The 21587-nt window shown below is 41.6% G+C and overlaps 1 protein-coding gene across 4 annotated transcripts in view; it reads left to right on the top strand.

Annotated features, from left to right (window-relative positions):
• ACOXL (acyl-CoA oxidase like) overlaps nt 1-21587 on the top strand; it is a 347270-nt gene that overhangs the window by 50859 nt on the left and 274824 nt on the right. For all 4 annotated transcript variants that reach the window (XM_049095680.1, XM_049095681.1, XM_025453977.3 and 1 more), the window contains exon 9: nt 2332-2464. In XM_049095680.1, coding sequence (XP_048951637.1) covers nt 2332-2464 — 133 coding nt within the window. The remainder of the gene's footprint in view (nt 1-2331; nt 2465-21587) is intronic.

A 21587-nucleotide genomic window follows, 5' to 3' on the forward strand; every position in this document is an offset into this window, starting at 1 on the left:
CAACACAGGTATTTTGAAGGAGGCGCCCCATTTTTGGAATGTTGATAAAAAATGGACCAGTAAATAGATGTTCAGATTCATTGCAATCCTTGTCAAAATCCCAGTTGCCTTTTTTTTTTTTTTTGGCAGAAATTGAGAAACTGATCCTAAAATTCATATGGCAGCACAAGAGGTTCAGAATAACCAAAACAGTTTTGCTAAAGAAGAACAAAATAGGAGACTCACTCTTCTGATCTGAAAATTTACTACAAATCTACAGTAATTGAGATGGTGTCATATTATAGTGGATCCCCCTGAAAGCAGGTGGGAAACAAAAAAGAAAGAACAAAGGAAAAAACCACTGTAGTATTGGCATAAGGATAATAGGTGGACAATGAAAGAGAATGGAGAGTCTAGGAATAAAGTCTTACATTTATGGTAAATTAATACTCAACAAGGATAGTAAGACAATTTATTGAGGGAAAGAATAGTCTTTTGAACAAATGGTGCTAGGACAACTGGACATCCACATGCAAAAGCATGAAGTTGGACTCTTTTCATCCCGTATACAAAAATTTTCTCAAAATAGATCACAGATATAAATGTAAGGGCCAGAACTGTAAAGCTCTTAGAAGAAAGCATATGTGTAAATCTCTGTGACCTTGATTTAAGCACCAAAAGTACAAGAACCAAAGAAAAAAAGAGAAAAATTGGACTTCATCAAAATTTTAAAACCTTTGCACCTCAAAGGACACTATGAAGGAAGTGAAAAGAGAATGCACAGAATAGAAGAAAATATTTGGAAATTGTATATATTGTAATGTATATGATACATATATTATCTATATAATTTGCAATATATATATACACACACACACACACACACACACACATATTATCCAGAATATAAAAGGAACTATTATAGCTCAACAATTAAAAGACAAATGACCCAGTTGAAAAATGGCCAAAAATCTGAATAGATATTTCTCCGAAGAAGATAAGCAAATGGCTAATGAGCACATGGAAAGATGCTCAACATCATTGTCATTAGGGAAATGCCAATCAAAACCACAATGAGATACCATTTTGCACCTGGTCAGATGACTATAATAAAAGAGGCCATGATAAGGGTTGGTGAGGATGTGTAGAAATTGAAACCCTCTTACATTGTTGGTGGGGATGTAAATGGTGTTGGGGATATAAATGGTGTTGCTAATTTGGAAAAGAGTTTGGCACTTCTTCAAAAGTTTAAATTTTTCATATGAGCCAGTAGCAATTCTGCTCCTAGGTATTTGTGAAAACATTGTTCAGAAGAGGATTGAAAACATGTCCACACAAAAACATGTACACAATTGTTCACAGCATAATTACTCATAATAGCCATAAAGGGGGAAATGACCCAGATATCTGTCAACTGATGAATGGAGAAACAAAATATGGTGTTTCAATACAATGGAATATCACTGGGCCATAAAAAGAAATAAAGTACTGACACACAGTTACAACATGCATGAACCTTGAAAACAATGAGCTGAGTAAAAGAAGACAGATATGAAAGCCACATATTGTACAATTCCACTGATGTGAAACATCCAGAATAGACAATCCGTAGAGATAGAAAGTGGAGTAATGGTTGCCAGGGCCTGGAGTATGATGAGTATGGGGAGTGACTGCTAATAGTATGAGTTTTCTTTTTGAGATGATGAAATGTTTTGGAATTGGACAGTGGTAATATTGTATGAGTTTATGAATGTACTAAAAACCACTGAATTGCACACTTTAAAGGGGGGAATTTTATGGAATGTGAATTATATATCAACAACAAAAGAGTGGATTGATGTGTGGTCTTCACATTCTAGTGTTGGTTTTTTTTTTTTTTTTTTTTTTTTTTTTAAAGATTTTATTTATTTATTCATGATAGACACAGAGAGAGAGAGGCAGAGACACAGGCAGAGAGAGAAGCAGGCTCCATGCACCGGGAGCCTGACGTGGGATTCGATCCCGGGTCTCCAGGATCACGCCCTGGGTCAAAGGCAGGTGCTAAACCGCTGCGCCACCCAGGGATCCCCTAGTGTTGGTTTAATGATGGTGGTCCTCATGCTTTTTTTGTGCCAAGGGCCACTGCTTAGTCACGGGATGGTGGTGGCATGAAACCTGCTTCTACTTTCCCTGAGTCAAGCCTTGGTCAGAATATTCTGGGGAGGCTCTTGCCCTACCCCAACTCTGATGTCTCAGGGCGGTTCCTGCATCTGGAAACCCTGTGTATGCATACGGCACTATTTCTAGTGGGGCCATGTTCTTCTTCTGTGTTAACTCTACCCCCCTTTTCCACCTACCTCTTCCCTACCATAGGTTTGGTTCTGTGGCTCCAGATGGGCAATACCATTCACCTATTAAGAACAAGAGTGCAAGATTCAATGCGATGCTGGCAGCGCTGACTCCTTCGAGATTAGCTGTGACTTTCCAAGCTATGGGTGCCATGAAGGTAGTTGACTCTGATTTTAATTTACATCGCAGTTTGTTCTCTGCATGTTCCAGGGATGGGTAGCAATTTCAGAAGCTGAGCTTCTTGAGCCACAGTTGGTATAATGTAGCTAGGGCTAATGGTTAGATATGAAGAGGTACCAGTTGGCCACACACAGAGAACATTTCTGCACCCTTCTTATCATGGGATCCTATCCATCTGTATCTCAGATGTGCTGCTGATTATGGGGGATAGAACATAGGCATTATGGTGAAAGAGCCACAAAAGATGACCCTGGAGGGACTGGGTCATTCAGAACAAATGCATCTGCTGGAAAAGCAGCTAAGAGCTGACACATGAGGGAAGGCCAGCATGTCTCAGCTGAGTTCACTGGGGAGATTTGATGGTCATGTGGCTGTTTGGAGTGTGGCATTCAGCCTCACAGCTTAGAGTCAATGAAACCAGACCCCCAGAAGACATCTCTAACCTCCCCTCTTCCCACACCTTCCCAAATACTGATTTGGAAAGAGAGGCCAGGAGAGGAAAGTTCTGGAAAGCCCTTCTCTTCTTCCTCTTCCTTCTCTTTCCCCATCTCCTCCTCCTCCTCCTCCTCAAGGCTCAGCATTGTCTGTTCTCTGGGCCTTTTCCATCCCTTTGCATGAAGGAAAAGCCTGCTTTAAGCTTCACTGAGCTTGGTGAAGTTGGAAGAAAAATTAAGAAACCCATGAATATACATTGTAACTTGAATCCAAATTTTCCATCAAGAAGGAATAAATTTCATTCACCTTGATTCCAGGCCTGGCCTCAGCACACAGTTTTCTGACTAGAAGGAAAATTCTTTTTTACTCTTTTCCACCAAGTTGATCCTGCTGTCTAGGAAGCCTGCCTGATAGGAATTTCCCTGTGTTTTGCTTTCCTACCAATTGGTACAATTGTGATACTATAGACACCCACCCTGGGTAGTATTAAGCCAATGTCCTCATGCCCAAGGCACTGCTTCCTGTACTTGTTTTCTGGTGGTTCTTAAGGGGTTTTGAGTTCTGAAGTCTTACATCAGGAACGGCTCAGCTGGTTGGTCCCCTTAGCTGAATTGTCTGGCAAAGGAAAAAGATCCCCAGGGAAGCCTTGTGATGAAGGCAGAGAGATGAGGCCAAGGCTCTCGCACAGCATCAGAGTGCTAATGAAGACTTCTTCAAGTCTGTAGAGAAACTATTTCAGCCATTTCAGGACTTCAGAAAGAGGCAAAGGGGGAGAAGTCATTGAGCTGAGAATGACATTGTAGAGAAGCTGGGACAAAAATCAGATCTGGGATTATCTGGTGCCTCGATGGCAGTATCTGCACATTAGCTCCTCTGCTGGTAGTGGCCTTGGGGTCTCTCTGAGGAGAGCTCTCAGTGAACATGAAAGCACCTGCTCCTGGCTCTAAGACAATGCAGAAAGCCTGTGCTTTATGTTTCTGAGTGGGTGCTGGTGTGTGAAGGATGCCCACATTTCCATCAGTCCCATTAGCTCATCCAGGCTAGTAGCAGAGTCCTGAGGGAGCAGGCACAGGATAGCAGAGGCAGGGAAGTGGCAGGGCCTTTTGGAAGAGACTTGTTTTTAAGTATCTCCAGATCTGGAGCTGGAAGGGTGGGAGAGAGGAGACAGGGGGGCTGATTTCTAAAAGGCACTCGTTCTCCATTCTACTGAACATTGGCAACATAGAGGCCTTATCTTGATCATAGAACAGAGACCTGAGGCTTCAAATCTCATCCTGGACATGACTGGCAGTGGGGTCTCAGTGAATCAGGAGGCCTCCTTAAGCCTCAGTTTCTTCATCTGTAAAGTGGACATTGTGAGGTAAGGCATGAGTGAGTAGAGGTGTGTGCAGTGCTGGCACAGAGCAAATGTTTAGTAGCTCAGAGCTGTCACTGATGTGGTGCCCATTGCCATGCTGCTGTTACTGGGAAGATAGGAGTTAGCTCTAAAAAAAGGAATAAATGTGCTTTTGTTGAAACAGATGTCATCGTGGACTCCAGGTACCAAGGTAGTCTGAAAGGTTTTGCATAGTTCCCTTCTGATTCTTATGTATCTGAAGCAAAACAGAGTGGCCATGAGTCAGCACCTGCCCTGCCAGGAAGTAGATTTGCCCTGTAACAGGGAGATCCCCTCTCAGAGCCTGTGAGCCCCGAAGGCTGCATAGTTTGGGCACTGCCGATGTGGTCCAGCCGTGATGGACAGCGACCCTGGCCACCGTGATCTCATCGCAAGCTTCTCGGGCGAGGATGATCTCACCAGTCCTCTTGGCAGCTCCTCCTCTCCTATGGCTCAAACACATGACAGATGTTTTCTCAGCTGAAACCTAAGATGGTCCCACTTGTTCTGTTCTCGCTGATGAGTGGAAAAATGGATCCTTTTCTCCTACGTGCATTCCTTATGTATTAGAAAACTGTCACCGTGGCTCCCCATGGTGACATTTGCTCAAGGCTGAGCATGCCCCGTCCTTTTAAATTTTGCCCAGATGCCTTATTTTTCATGGTTATCTCTCATTTTCATAGTTCCTCAGTACTTTCTGATTTTTTTCTTAAAGGCTTGCCTTAATAAGCCTTCCTCCAATTTGTGTTCCAAGTGTCCTGCCAGGTTAAATGATTAGCAGGAACAAAAGGAAAAGGAAACGGAAACCAAGACTTTTGGCCGGGGTGGGAGGTGGGGGCTTAGTAGAGCTCTGTAGCCGAAGTGGGGAGGCTGGGAAGCCTTTTTAGAAGGGGGAAGGAAGGGAAGGGAGAGAAAACTGAATGAGAAAAAAATCAGAGAGGCAGACAAACCATGAGAAGCTCCTAACCCTGGGAAACAAACAGGGTTGCTGGATGGGAGGTGGGTGGGGGATGGGGTAATTGGGTGATGGGCATAAAGGAGGGCACGCGATGTGATGAGCACTGGGTATTATACACAACTGATGAATTATTGAAAATGACATCTGAAACTAATGATGTACTATATGTTGGCTAATTGAATTTAAATTAAAAAAAAAAGAGGAAGGAAGTTGGGGAAGTCACTGGTGATTTCGGAGGCAGAAGTAGAAGGAGTGTGAAATGTGAAGGAGGTCTAGGCCATCGTGTTGGGTTGATGTTGCATGTAAGTAAATATTTCAGCCTAAGACAAGCTGGTTCCCCATTTTCAAAAGAGTCTCTGTAGTCTTTTAAAGTAGGTGCTACAAAGTAGCTGGGTCCCTCTCCCAGAGTTCTGAGCAGCTCTGGGTGATGCTGGCGCCAGTGAGTCTGCATTTCCAGCAAGTTCCCCGGTGATGCTGACATTACTGGTTGGGGATCACATTTGGAGAACCACTGCACAGAGCAGATGGATACAGTCACAGATTTCTGGCCCCATCCCAGCCACCTTGTCACTGTTCTGGCCTCCTAGTTCCTCCATGGTCATGGCCCAAGTTCTTTTCCCATCTCCAGCACCTTGCATGACCTCTCACCCAGCCTTCTGTTCACATGCCATCGTGCTGCCTAGCCAGCCCACTCTCGCTTTTCATATAGTGTTCATGTCCCCGTCAGAGCTCAGGCAAGTGTCCCTTCTTCAGAAAGGTCACAGCCTACATGGCATCCCTCTGTCATGTTTTCAAGGCACTGCACTTCCCCTTGAAGTGTTTCTTCACTTCATTAGCCGGTTTTGACTAGCTAATGGTGTGATTGAGCCATTTCTGTGTCCTTGCTACCCTAAAAGATCCATGTAACCAGAGTCCTGCTGGCCGCATTTACTGCTGGGTATTCAGCTTCCCACATGGAGTAGGAACAGAGAAAATAGGAGCTGATGGAATGAATGAAGAATGAATCAGGGTTGCCTGGATGGCTCAGCCAGTTAAGCATCTGCCCTCAGCTCGGGTCATGATCTCAGGATCCTGGGTTTGAGCCGAGTTGGGCTCCCTGCTCAGTGGGGAGTCTGCTTCTCCTTTTGTTCTTCTCTCTCTCTCAAATAAATAAAGTCTTTTTAAAAAAGAATGAATCAAAATTCACAAATTGAACACCTGACATAGTTCTTGGTAGAGGTAAGTGTTTAATACATGTCTGTCTTGTGCCCCACACCCCAAACCCTCAGCCTATTCCAGGGTGATGGGAAAGAAAGATGTTGCTACCTCCTCCTTCTGACTCTACATGTAATATGTACTTTACAAGTGTTAACCCATTTCTCCTCATAACAGCTCTGAGAGGGTTCCATTGGTATGTGGGGAAACTGAAGCAGGAGGATGTTAAAGAAATTGCCCAAGGTGCCCAAGTGAATATACATAGGTTGATTCTTCTGGTCCTTGTTAAGGGAGATGGCTCCATATATGGAAGGATGGTCATAGCATGTTGTGTAGATAAGACTGACATGTAGATGGTATTGAAAAATATGGTTGTATTCAATGGGAATAGGGACAGGGCAATGAAGTACATGAATACTAAGAAGCTGGAGATGCTTGGGCATGTTCATGAGTTGCTGAATTAGCTGAGTTACAACTTGAGTCTCAGAAGGCCACGAGCTGGCCTGTGAATCATTAGGTTAGGCAGACCCTCACCACTGCCCCTAATCAGGACTGCATCTGGTGCGAGCATCACTTTATCCTAGTGCCATTGCTGAAGCAGGCAAGGGATGATGCCCCACATAAAGTTGTTTGGTTGAGATGTGTGGGATTGACATGGAAACAGCTGGAATGTTGTGCTTACTCTAGACCACAGCAAGACCATTAATAGCATGGACTCTGAAACTGGCCTCTTGGATTTGCAGCCTGCCTCTGTATGACCTCAGCAAGTTACTGAGCCTCTCCACACCTCTAAAAATAATGACAGCACTCCCTCATAGAGCTGTTGTAAGGCCTGAGTGGGTCAGTACCCACTCAGAAGCCTCAGGAAGAGGCTTCTACAGTGCCTGCATGCACTAAATCATCAATACATGGAGACTGGATCCCTTATGATTATAAGGGATAGGGGAGCTTATATAATTAAGTTTAGGATTATTGATCATGAAAACAACATCTGTGAAGCTGTGAGGATACCAAACTGGGTTTATAACATGTACTCAGCCATCTGTGGTAGTGGTGCTTAAGCTGACAGTGGAGACTCATGAAGCTGAGCCTGGATGTGGCTGAAAAATGTCTGTGGTCACGGTTGGCTGTGGATATGGGATGGGGAACAGTGAGGTCTGTGCCATCTGGCTGTCTTCCTGGGGTTCAGTGAAGGACACATGGTCTTGAGAGAAGAGTGGAGGGAGTGAATGACCATCTTTGAGTCATAAAAGGTTGTGGTATGTATGATGGTAGATAGCTTTTCCTATTTCCTGGGGCTGAAGGGAGAGCAAAAGGCAGAAATTGGTTTCACGTGGGACACTCAGAACTTGTGATGGGAACATGACCTTTTCTGACAGTGAGCATTGTTGGACATGAAGAAAAGGCCTGAGGAAGGTGGTAGAGTCCACTTTTTCAAGAGAGTCTCCCTATTGATAGGGGTTTCGGGATATCGTGGCCTTGAATGACCTTTTCAGGACCTTCTGACTGTAAAGTTTCATGGAGCAGTAGAACAACAGCGAAGAGGAATCAAAGATGGCTCTTCAAACCATAGGGGCCATGATGGTGCAAAATATTTTGTGCCACGCTGTGTCGGGTGAACATAGAGCAGAGCTAGCTGTGTGTTCCTGCTGTTCTCAAGGTCTTACCTTGAGTCTTCTGCTTCACCCAGACTTTGGCACATCCCCAGAGATGTCCCAGATGTGTGTTCTCAGCCTGGTGTTTGACTCCTGCCTCTGACTCTACAGGGCCAGGCCTGTCACTGGGTGGAATTGGGGCTGGGGCTGAGCAGCTGGTGTTGGAGTATGACAGCCTGCCTACCCTGAAAACCATGAACCAGATGCTGTGACACCTTTCTCTGAGTTGAAGCTCACTCAGTCCCTTTAAATTAATAACCTTAATTCCTGTAGCTATCATTATAAAACTATCAAGTTTTTGTTTAATTCTTGCTATAAAGTCACGTACTTTAGTTTTCTTCTGGAAGCATTTTATGTTTATCTCTCCTTCTTGTGACTTATTTTGATCTCATTTTTATCATTATTAATAGAATGTTTAGTGGGCACAGATCATGTGATTTTATTTAGTCTCAGTGTAGGGCCTAATAGAGCACTAAATGTCACAAAGTATACTCTTCCCTTCCTTCCTTCCTTCCTTCCTTCCTTCCTTCCTTCCTTCCTTCCTTCCTTCCTTCCTTCTTCCGTTTCTTCCTTCCTTCTATCCATCCATCCATCTTCCTATCAATCTATACACTCATATACCAACCTGTCTATTCATCCTTCTGTCTGTCCATCTATCCACCCATCCCCTTCCATCCATTCATCCATCCATTCATCCACTGATCCACTCACTTACCCATCTATCCATCCACCCACCCACCTTCCCACCCATCCCATTACAAAGACTCTGAACACAAGGGGGATCCATTCATATATGATTTAGTAGTTAACGGGGAGCTATGTAATGTTCTAAAGAAAAGCAGTCACCTTTTCAATGGACACATATTTTAGAAAACTCCCTAAGCAGGAGTGCATAAGGAGAGGTCAGATCCTGGTCCTCCAGAGTCTGGTCCTCCAGAGCCTGGTCCTTGCCCAGCATTAAGGATTGAATAAGAAGCATCTCTATAGGGCCTTGTATGCATGAGGGCTTGGTGTGGGAACTGAACTGAATGGGATTGGATGGAAATGGAAGCACTCTGACAATGAGCACAGGGAGACCTCTGCTTCATCAAATAGTGTGGTATAAGGGAGGGCAGAGTGAGGTAGGGTGTGGGGTCCCTAGAGCAATGTCTTGAAAATGTATGGTACTCACAAGTGTGTGTGTATCATTGAAATTGATGAGGCCAAATTGGTTGATGTTTATTCTATTGACACTTTTGTATGTGGCCAGTCTTCTGTTATCACAGGGAGTTGTAGAGTTGAAAATGGGGCTCATCTTGTGTCAGTTGTCTGCTTCTTTTTAGATGCATTGTGTATGCTTTGAGGAAGCAGGTTCACATTGCTCGTCTTGTTCTACTCAGGTTGACATTATTCTTACTTTAGTATCTTCACACACGCATACACAAGTGTAAGGAGCAGAGCAGCAGGACTTGCTCAGTTGCTGGGGAAGTCCGAAGGGATAAAGGATTTGGTCTGGATGATCCTCAGAGGGGCCATCTGTGAAATATGTGCGGTTTTGTTTTCCCGTGTAGAAAATTCCCAATATTGACCACCAGAGGGTAGCAAATACCAATAATGACTTGCAGATTATTTTTTCCTTTATATTTATTTGCTGTTGTATATAAGAAAAGGCTGGAATTTTGTTGTTCTCATCAGTTTAGCATCTTGTCAGCTCTGAGTGTTGATTGTTACAAAGTGGTCAATATAAGGACAGTGGGGGTGTATCAGCTGAGTAATTAATTGTCTGGCTGAAGACCAAGACTGTACATAGGATATAGAGTTATCTGGATGACTCTTCAGGATATAATTTGACTCACAAATGTCTTAAAAAATAAGTTTGCAGCATTTTGGGTGGGTGTGAAAATAGTTAAATTTTTTTTGTGTATGTTTCCATGGCAGTTTACATTTTTAACAACTGAAATTTAAACATTTATTTTTTAAAAGGTACATCTGCTGCCTTTTTCCCCAAAGAGCAAATAGCTAAAGATCCAGTACAACTCTAGATAAGTAGCACATGACATGAATTTTTGAAATGCTTATTTTAAAGAATTGCCATTTTGAATTTACTTCAATTCTGTGAACACATGTTGGATGAGTCGCCGTGGGCAGTGAGCAAAGATAACCTGGAACAGGTGTGCACCTTCCAGGAGCTCATGGAGCATCCAGGTAACTGAGACACTACAGCGCTGCGAGGGACTCCACTGTGAGGCGTCCTCCAGGGGTTATACTGGCAGGAAGGGGAAGGTGGTGATGGTAGTATTGAGAATAACACTTTATAAAGAGAGGGTCTTGAGATTTCTGTGGTTGGAAGCGACCTCAGAGATAAGAGTCCATTGCACATCTTTTATGGAGACATTTCTAAATGAGGCCCTGGGTCTCTCAGGCACAAAGATCTAGAAGTTGACCTCCAGTCCTTCCACCCTGGGCAGTCTCTAGTCACATCTTCAGATGGACAAGCCAAGAGCATGTGGTGGTGTTTGGAGTTTTCTGTACTATAGGAGAGGCATCCCTCCCCCTTTGGTGTGGCCTAGGGATATGAGATGTTTGTGGTGATGATAACATTTCAAGGAACAGGGCTCCCTTGAACTAAGTCATCAGAGGCTGGGCAAGCCCTGTAGGAAACCCCATTCTCTTCAAGCCCTGCATTGTGGCCATGGCAGCTGTGAGAGTGGTGGTGAAGCTGTTGCCAGTGGAGACTGCTTCCAAGTTGCTCTGAGCCTGAGTCCTGCTTAAGAAGGGGGCTTGCCTGTAGCAGTCTGCTCACCTAGGACTTCTAGAAATGGTGCCCAGCCTGCAGCTGTGAGGAGCTTCATCTGCCCTCTTGCCTGCCTCTAGGGAGCATCATTTGCACCACTCAAAAGGTCAAGTATGGAAAATTAATGGCCGACTTGCTGTCCTTAGGAGTTTTTCCACCTGAAACTTGATACTCCATGTAGCACAAGTGCTTGTACAGGTCACTGTCCCTTTTCCATACTCCACATTTCATGAACTCCATTCTTCCGCTGCCATGAATCCATCTGTTGGGAGTTTCTCTGAGAAAGGCGACCGTAGTTCAGGCTATCACCAAATAAGAACTCCTTGTTCTGAGTGCTTCCTGGAGCATTTTAGGGATAATCACTCCTTTAGTCATCACAGTGGCCCTGTGAGATGGATGCTGTCATGATCCCCGTTTTCTATATGAGAAAACTGAGACATAGAAAAATGTAACAGCTTGCCCCAAATTTCCCAAGCCTTACAATGTGGCAGCCTGGTGCTGGGACCCTGCCTTACCCACAATGGGATGGCTTTTGTAATCCTCAAGCAAGGAGTTCTGTGAGTCCATCACAGACCCTACTCACTGGCGTTCCTGGACCACTTTGATGCACAATTGTGTTTGCTTTGGTTAACCAAGTGAAACCAAAAATTTAAAAAAAAATTGTCTACATTTAAAAATGTGGCGATTCCACTCAAACTGGGATTTGGCAGATGCCAGTTGCTTAGCGGCTGGGCCAGAATCCCAGCTTCCTTCTCCACTGTGGCTTAGGACTTGATTTGTTTCTTAGTGGCACCACAGACTTTATATGACTGCCATGTGTCATCGTGGTCCTGAGCATCTATGTGTGGGGAACATGTAGGGTGAGGGAAGACAGGCTGGTCCAGCCTTTATATAGAATGTATTTTTATGGGGAAAAAGTCTGTTTATAATGAACATATGTTGAGTGTGTACAACTTTGAGCTCAGTCCAGTGGGATGATTTTTGAATACCTCTGCGTACTCACATAAGATTTGCTAGTGAAAAGTCAGATATTCCCTTGTTTGAGACCTCTACTTGAGCTCTGGAAGTGGTTTGGCTTAGGTATATGGAAATTTCTCAATAATGTGTCTAGATCTGGTCTTTCATTTTATCCTGTGTGTCACTTGGTATCCTCTTTCAATTTGAAAACTTTTCATTCTGGGGAACTTTCTTCTACTAGTTCTCTGGTAGTTCTTTTTTACCCATTTTTCCATTTTTCTCTGTTTTCTCAGAACTTGAATTGTTTGGAGGTTTTTTTTTTTTTTAAGATTTTATTTATTCATTCATGAGAGAGAGAGAGAGAGGCAGAGACACAGGCAGAGGGAGAAGCAGGCTCCACGCAGGGAGCCTGACGTGGGACTTGATCCCGGGTCTCCAGGATCATGCCCTGGGCTGAAGGCCGCGCTAAACTGCTGAGCCACCAGGGCTGCCCTGTTTGGAGTTTTTGTCTTGATTGCCTCTCTCTTTTCCCCTTAGAGTTCTCAATAGGATTTGCTCTATGTTCTAGAACTTTACCTATTACACATTTTTTATTTGTACAATTACTTTTAATTTTCAAGAGCTCTCTTACCTATTTCTTTTCTACATTGTTTTTTAGATGCAGTTGCTTCTGTAATCTAGATCAACTGGAGATTTTTTTTCAGAGTTCTATTCTCTAAATTATCTTTTTTTTCCCCCCTATAGGCTCGGTTGGGGTCAATTAGAGAGAGAGAGGGTTGAGGGGGAGAGAGACTGGAAACCATCATTACAATCAATGTGGGGTCTGTGCTATAAGGGTGTTTTTAGCAGGACCAGGCCAAGGGACACCAGGAATAACTTAAGCTATTCAGAGGAGAGTTCCTCCAAAGACTTCACACTGATTTTTGAAGAGTAAGTAGAAATTGGTTGGGAAATAGAGTGAGGGAAGAACATTCCATGCAGGGGGAGACCATGCATGAAGGCATGGGGGGAGGGGTGAAAACCAATGAAGCCCATTATGGATAAACAGAAGGCTTATCATGGCCAGAGCTTCCATGGTTTGCTTGTGAAGTTGTGGTGGTTATACACCACACTGACCAAGCTGGCAGGTGAGTGAGACCCATAATGGAAAAGGACTCAGGAGCTATGGAGAACCTGTGAAGGAAGAATTACATGCAGGATAAGGACATGACCAGAATTGCATTTTAGATAGAGTGTCATGGCAGATGGGTGGAAGATGCGGGGTGAAGTGTTGGCAATTGGGACTATGATAATGGTCCACATGAGACACAATGTGTGGAAGGGGTGGGGAAAAGAGGAGAGGATATTGGGCCTGATTGGATGTGAGAGACCAAGGATGACAGCAGGTTTGGCTTTGGTGACTGTGTGACCTTCAACTCATTTAGGTAGTTAAGAAGGGGTCCCTTCCTATGCTTTCACCAATAGAAATTTTCCCTTAAATATACAACTGGCTTGACTCTACCTTTAACTTACACTACTGCAGGGGCTGTGAGGTGACTTACCTCACTGGGAAGCTACAGATCAAGACCTTGGGGCTTTTGGAAACCTGCTCTCCACTTTCCCCCTACTTTAAGGAGCAGGTGTTGAGAGCTAGCCCTAGGGAAGGTGCCTTCTCATGGGGAGGCCACGCTGTGCAGCACTACCAGGACTGCATGGCAAGTGTGTCTAAGGCTGGACTGTGGTATTAGCAAGTCCTTCCTTCAGCCACTTCCTCTAGCCTAGTTTGAATCAATATGAAAGATGATATTTTGGCCTGTGTCTTCTGTTCCTTGGTTTATTCCTCAATTTGTATAAAAGCCAGGTGGGGGTGCCTTATAAACCCCAATGTAGGGAGTTTATATGCCTACATGTTCATATTTAAAACGTATATGCCTGATGAGAAGCACAGTGCCCCACTTTCTTGAGGATATGTGGCCCGACTACATTATGACACAGTTTGGGGTTGAAGGGGGATGTTGTCTATGTTGTAGGCAATCACTACCCTCTGGATCAGACTTGACCAGAGTTTGGAGAGGTTGTAGCTGGAGCAGGAGAGGTAAACTGAGGGATGGGCACTCCCTGCCTACAAGGTTGGCCCTGGGTGGAGTGCCTGCCTGAGGGCTTCTGTCGAATCATCTTTAGTTGCTGCTCAGACTCAGAAGCAAGCAGGTCTTGCCTGGGGTACCTGACCTGTGAGGTCAATCATTGGGAATGTCAGCTTCAAGAGAGCAAGATTTGTGTCTTCTTGGTCTCTGTTGTCCCCTCTGGACTTAGAACAGGGCCTGACACTTAGTGAGCATGTAGTGAGTTAATGAATGGGTAGATGAATACATGAATGCCTATAGCGATAAAAGGAAGAGAATAAGTAAATCAGTCCAAATCACAGCTCCATGGAGATCAGATGTATGTCATTTGGTGGCATTTTAAATGAATTAAGGACACTGAACCCTGATCTGAATCTTTAAAAAATTAAAAGCAAGCATTCTCCATTTCTTCTGTGTATGTCTAGACCTTCATTTTATAACTTGGGAGTTGCCTACATCCGGGTATTTTCCATCCATGCAGGGGTCTATACAGGCAGAGACTATTTTGTTTTTTATCTCCTGCAGAACTGACTTGCTCGCTGGCTCACCCCTTGCAGATTGCTCACGGGTGAGCCTCATGGGTCTGACGACATTGTCAGTGTGACTGGAGTGCTATTCTGGGCAGATGACGCACAGGTCTGGGGATGGTCTCTCCTTCTCTGGAGATGGCGGTGTAACAGGATTAAAGCTTCGGAGAGCAGCTCTGGTCCCCGGCTGTGGAGGAGCTGGGTTAAGGGAGATTCTTTCTGGCAACAGAAATGATCTCATACTCAGCAATATAGATCGGATTGCAGATCCTCAAACAGGTCACATCTTGTCACTTCTGGGCTCTGCCCATGACCTCCTGCTTTTCTTTCCTGTTCACCATTCTGTCTAAGAGTAGCTGTTCTTTCCTTGGGAAGCTTCCCCACTCTTCCTGCATGGCACTCTCATGGCACCTTGCTTGTCTGGCCCCAGGTGTGAATAGTTGCCTGCTTCTCCATCAGACTGTTAGACTGGCATCTAGGAGAGAACAGGGGTGTCACACAGCACCAGGTACAGAGGATGCCCTCAATAAATATTGTGAACTGATTCAGCCCTGGGGACTCCCCAGCCCATTACCAGCATGTTTGTTCTCAGGAAATCCAGGAGAAGGGAAAGGGAGCTGCCATGTACTGACTGTTCACTGATGGGCCAGACATGTGATGCTCTATGTGCATTTGCTCACCAAGGGCTCACAACAGCTTTACTGTGATTCTCATTTTACAGAGAGAAGACAGAGGCTCTGTGAGGTAAGGTAGCCTGGCAAGGGCAAACAGCTCATGTGGGGCAATGCAGTGTTGTGCCCAACTTGCCAGAATGACTTGAGAGTCCCCCCAGAATAACTCTTGTCAAATGCCTCTTTTTAATCTTTTTCTTTTTAACTGAAATATAGTTGATACATTATTATATTAGTTTCAGATGTACAACATAGTGATTTGACATTTATATACATTACTCAGTGCCACCACGGTAAGTGTGGCTACTATCATTGACTATATTCCCTGTGCTGTATTTTCATCCCTGAGACTTAATTATAACTGGAATTTTCTATCTCTTAATCCCCTTCACCTGTCTCACTCACTCACTCATCTCCTGCACTCCTCCCCTCTGGCAACTATCAATTTGTTCTCTGTATTTATGAGTCTTTTTGTTTGTTCATTTGTTTTGTTTTTTTAGATTTCACATGTAAGTGAAATAATATGGTGTTTGTCTTTGTCTGTCTGACTTATTTCACTTAGCATATTGCCATCTAGACCCACATCATGAATAGCAAGATTACATTCTTTTTGTGGCTGAGTAATAGTTCATTATGGTATATATATATATATATATATATATATATATATCTCACATCTTCTTTATCCATTCATCTATCAATGGATACTTAGGTTGCTTCCATATCTCAGGATGCTTCCATATCTATTGTAAATAATGCTGTAATAATGGAATATATCATTTTTTAGCATATATCTTTTTGAATTAGTATTTTTGGTTTTTTTTGGCAAATACTCAGAAGTGAAATTACTAGGTTTTAAGTATTTTTATTTTTAATTTTTTTGAGCAACCTCTGTACTCTTGTCCATAGTGGCTGTATCAATTTGTATTCCCACCAACAGTGCACAAGGATTCCCTTTTCTCCAATCCTCTTCAATAGTTGTTATTTTTTGTTTTTTTGATATTAGCCATTCTGACTGTTGTGAAATGATATCTCATGGTGATTTTGATTTGCATTTCCCTGATGTTGAGTGATTTTGAGCATCTGTTCATATGTTTTTTGGCCATTGGTATACTGTCTTCATTGGAGAAATATCTACTCAGGTCTTCTGACCATTTTAAAGTCAGATTGTTCGTTTTCTTTGGTGTTGAGTTGGATGAGTTCTCTATATATTTTGGATATTAACCCCTTGTCATAAATATCGTTAGTATTTGTCCTCTCCCTTTCAGTAGGTTGTCTTTTTTTGTTGATGCTGTGCAAAAGCTTTTTAGTTTAATGTAGTCACAATTGTTTATTTTTGTTTTTGTTGCCCTTTTCTGAGAAGATAGATCCAAAAAATATATTGCTAAGACCAATGTCCAGAAGCTTACTAACTATATTTCCTTTGGGGAAATTTATAGTTTAGGTCTCACATTTAGGTCTCCAGTCCACTTTGAGTTTATTTTTATGTAATAAAATCTCATTCTTTTTCATGTAGCTGTCCAGTTTTCCTAACACCATTTATTGAAGAGACTGTCTCTTTCTCACTGTATATTCTTGCCTCCTTTGTTGTAGATTAATTCACCATTAAATCGTGGATTTATTTCTGGGCTCTGTATTCTGTTTCAATGTATCTATTTTATTTTTATGCCAGTACCATATTATTTTGATTACTATAGCTTTGCAGTATTGTTTGAAATCTGGGATTGTGATATCTACAGCTTTGTTCTTTTTCAAGATTGCTTTGGCTATTTGGGGTCTTTCATGATTCCATATGAATTTTAGGATTATTGGTTCTAGTTCCATAAAAAATACTATTTTGATAGGGATTACACTGAATCTGTAGATTACTTTGGATACTTTGGACAATTTAACAGTATCAATTCTTTCAATCTATGAGTATGGTATATTCCATTTATTTGTGTCACCTTCAATTTCTTTTATCAATGTCTTATTGTTTTCAGAGTATAGGTCTTTCATTTCCTTAAATTTATTTTTTAAATTCAATTTATTCCTAGATATTTTATTCTTTTTGATGCAATTGAGAATGGGATTATTTTCTTAATTTCTCTTTCTGCTAGTTAGTAGTGTAGAAATATCTGTATATTAATTGTGTATCTTTTAACTTTACTGAATTCATGTATTAGTACTAATACATAAATTTTTTGGTGGCGTCTTTAGGGTTTTCCATATGTGGTATCATGTCATCTGCAAATAGTGACAATTTTACTTCTTCCTTACCGATATGGATACCTTTTAATTTCTTTTTCTTGTCTTACTGCTATGTCTAGGACTTCCAGTACTACATTGAATAAAAATAATGAGAGTGGAAAACCTTGTCTTGTTCCTGGTCTTAGAGGAAAAAGCTTTTAGCTTTTTACCATTAAGCATGATATTAGCTGTGGTTTTGTCATATATGGCCTTTAGTATATTGAAGTATGTTTCTTCTTTGCCCATTTTTTAAAAAAGATTTTATTTATTTAATAAATACACACAGACACACACACACACACACACACACACACACACAGGCAGAGACACAGGCAGAGGGAGAAGCAGGCTCCATGCAGGGAGCCCGATGTGGGACTCGATCCCAGGACTCCAGGATCAGGCCCTGGGCTGATGGTGGCACTAAACCGCTGAGCCACCTGGGCTGCCCTATGCCCATTAAAAAAAAAAAAAAAAAAAAAAGATTTCTGTTTTTTATTTGTTTTTTTTTTTTAATTTTTTCAAATATTTTGTTTATTTATTCATGAGAGACACAGGGAGAGGCAGAGACACAGGCAGAAGGAGAAGCAGGCTCCACACAGGGAGCCCCATGTGGGACTCGATCCCGGGTCTCCAGGATCACACCCTGGGCTGAAGGCGGAGCTAAACCGCTGAGCCACCCGGGCTGCCCCAGATTTTTAATTTTTTAAAGTAACTTCTACACCCAATGTGGGGCTTGAACCCATGACCCTGAGATCAAGAGTTTCATGCTCTACCAATTGAGCCAGCCAGGTGCCCCTCTGCCCACTTTATTGGGAGTTTTTATCATGAATGGATGTTCAATCTTGTCAAGTTTTCTTTTCTGTGTACATTGAGATGATGCGAGTTTTATTCTTCATTTTGTTAATATGGTATATCACATTGATTGATTTGTGGATATTGAATCATCCTTCCCTCCTCTGAATAATTCTCACTTGATTGTGGTAAATGCTTCTTTGAATGTATTGTTGAATTAAGTTTGCTAATGTTTTGTTGATGATTTTTTGCATCTGTGCTCATCATAGATATTAGGCTATAATATTAGGCTATGCTCATCAGGGATATTAGGCTATAATTTTTCTTTCTTTTTTTTTTGTAGTGCCTCTGTGTGATTTTGGTATCAGGTAATGCTAATTTTGTAGAATGAATTTGGAAGCATTCCTTACTCTCTCTCTCTCTTTCTCTCTCTTTTTTAGAGAGAGAGAGAAAGAGCATGAGTGCAGGGGGGAGGGGCAGAGAGAGAGGAAGAGAGAGAATCTTAGGCAGACTTCATACCCAGGATGAGGCCCAATGCGAGACTTGATCTTGTGACCTTGAGATCATGACCTAAGCCAAAACCAAGAGTTGGGTGCTTAATTGACTGAGACACCCCTCCTTCCTCTTCAATTTATTAAATCTTCTTTAAATATTTGGTAGAATTTACTTGTGAAGCCATCTAGTCCTGGACTTTTGTTTGTTGGGAGTTTTAAAATTACTGGTTCAATTTCATTACTAGTAATTGGTCTATTCAGATTTTCTATTTCTTCTTTATTCCACCATAGAAGGTTTATGTTTTTAGAAATTTACCGATTTCTTCTAGGTTGCCCAGTGTGTTGGTACAAAATTTTTTAATAGTTGTCTCTTATAATCCTTTGTATTTCTGTAGTGTCAGTTGTAACCTCTTCTTTTATTTATTTTTTTCCTCTTCTTTTATTTATTTGCATTGTCTCTCTTTTTATACTGATGAATCTGACCAATTTGTTTATCTTTTCAAAGAACTACCTTTAATTTTTACTGATCTTTTCTAGAGGCTTTTTCAGCCTCTATTTAATTCATTTTTCACTCTAATCTTTGTTATTTCCTTCCTTTTACTAACTGTGAGCTTTGTTCTTCTTTTTCTAGTTCTTCTAGGTATAAGGTTAGATTATTTATTTGATTTTTTTTTCTTAAGGTAGGCCTGTATTGCTATAAACTTTTCTCTTAGAGCTACTTTTGTTGCATCCCAGAGATTTTGAACCACTGTGTTTTCATTTTCATTTGTTTCAAAGTTTAAAAAAAAGCTTCCTCTTTGATTTCTTCATTGACCTCTTACTTGTTTAGTAGCATAGTATTTCATCTGCATGTGTTTTTTCTTTTCTAGTTTATTTCTTGTAGTTGCTTTCTAGTTCTATACTGTTTTGGTCAGAAAAGATACTTGATATGATTTAAATCTTCTTAAATTCATTGGGACTTGTTTTGTGGCCTGACATGTGATCCATCCTGGAGAATGTTACATGTGCATTTGAAAAGAATGTGTATTCTGCTGTTTTTGGATGGAATATTCTCTGTATATCTGCTAAATCCATCTAATCTAATGTGTTACTCAAAGCCACTGTTTCTTTATTGATTTTCTGTCTGGATTATCTACCCATTGATTTAAGTAGGATGTTAAAGTCCTCACTATTATTGTATTACTGTCAATTTCTCCCTTGATATCTGTTAATATTTGCTTTGTATATTTAGGTGCTTCTATTTGGGTGCATAGATATTTACAATTGTTATATCCTTTTTTAGGGCTGATCCCTTTATCATTAGTAATACTCTTCTCTGCCTCTTTCTATAGTCTTTGTTTTAAAGTCTGTTTTGTCTAATATGTGTTGCTACCCTAGCTTTCCTTTCTTTTTTTTTTTTTTTTTTTTTGCTTGTATTTGCATAGAATATCTTTTTCTACCCCTTTAACTTCAGTCTGTATGTTTCTTTAGGCCTGAAGTTGGCAGCATATAGATGGGTCTTGTTTTTCTATCCATTCAGTCACTACTTGAAAGACTATTTTGAGGCTGCACTGGAGAAGGAGTATTGGACATGGGCCCCTAAAGTGTAGTATCTTAGATTTCTGGGAACTTTCATGCCTCTTGCTTGGGTAAACTGTTTGAACCTTTGAACCCATCCTAGAATGTGATATTCTAAGGATTAGATTCTGTCTGTCTCTGTGTGTTTAGGGCAACCTTAGACTCAAATTGAGTTTTGTTCACTGGACATCATAGATCAGGTAGTTAGGGTGATGAGCCTTAGCACCAAAGTGACCCTTTTGGGCTGTGTTTTCTTTATTAATTTTCATCTGATGAGAATGTTGTAGTGAGTAGACTTTTAAAAAATATTTGCATATCTCATTTCTCTGTCTAATTAGCATTGTAAGAACAATGTCCCAGTTTTCATGCTTGAATAAATAACTGTCATGGTATAAGGCTCTAAGGGGCTGGTTCACTGCAGCACTTTCCCTTTCTAGTGTTTGGCATCTCATCTAAGCTTTGTTTCAATGCACATTCCAAACATTTCTTTTAAAAAAACTAATCTTGTCAGCCAAATAATACCTTCTACTGCCATGAGATATTTCCTAAATTTAGAGGACACTTTTGTCATTGTTGCAGCATGACTCTAAGCATCAGCTCACAGGAGATGCTTAATCAAAAGTATACTCTATGCCTATAGTCCATTTTTAGAGTAAGTGGAATTTAAAAAGTGTGTGTGGGGGGGTAGGTTAAATATGGCCTTTCCTCTGACATAACCCCACATTTATATATGACCTTCCAAATCCTCTGGTTTATTCACTTTAGTCCACTACATAGACTAAAGGCATGACAGTATTTTAAATTTCAGAGGATAGAATATAGATATAAGTCCCTGCATGTAAAGGGTTTCAGTCCTGTTTGAAAAAACAGAATGTAGACTTGAAAGGATCCTACATTAACATTGGTGTCCTGGGAGCATGATGAAGCTGTAACAAGCACAGGATCACTTGGCTTCAATGCTGTAGTTAGAAGCCCGCCTGACTTGGCATACTGAGAAGGAATGAAGAGAACACACTGTTATAAGAAGCATATTTTTCAGAACACTAGAGGGGATAGTTCCACTCAGTGACTGGATTATTGTTGAGTTCTGGGTTTTATTTGTAAATAGAGACCCACATAAATGGAGCCAGTCTGGAGATGATACCCAGAATAGTAGAGGGATTTAACAAAATACCATTCTAGGAACTACTGGAACATCTGGGGATGCTTAGCTGAGAAAGAGATAATCTTGGGATGGAGAGGCATGACAGCAATCATATAATAAACTGGGGATATTGGAGGCAGCTGGGACACTGGTTTGGCTTGGATGATGGAGGGGTTTTCTTGCTTTGTTAAATATTTTTCATTTTATTCTCTTGGCAATGAAGCTCTATTGATGATT

This window comes from Canis lupus, chromosome 17 (assembly GCF_003254725.2).
Source record: "Canis lupus dingo isolate Sandy chromosome 17, ASM325472v2, whole genome shotgun sequence".
Classification (NCBI taxonomy): Eukaryota; Metazoa; Chordata; class Mammalia; order Carnivora; family Canidae; genus Canis; species Canis lupus.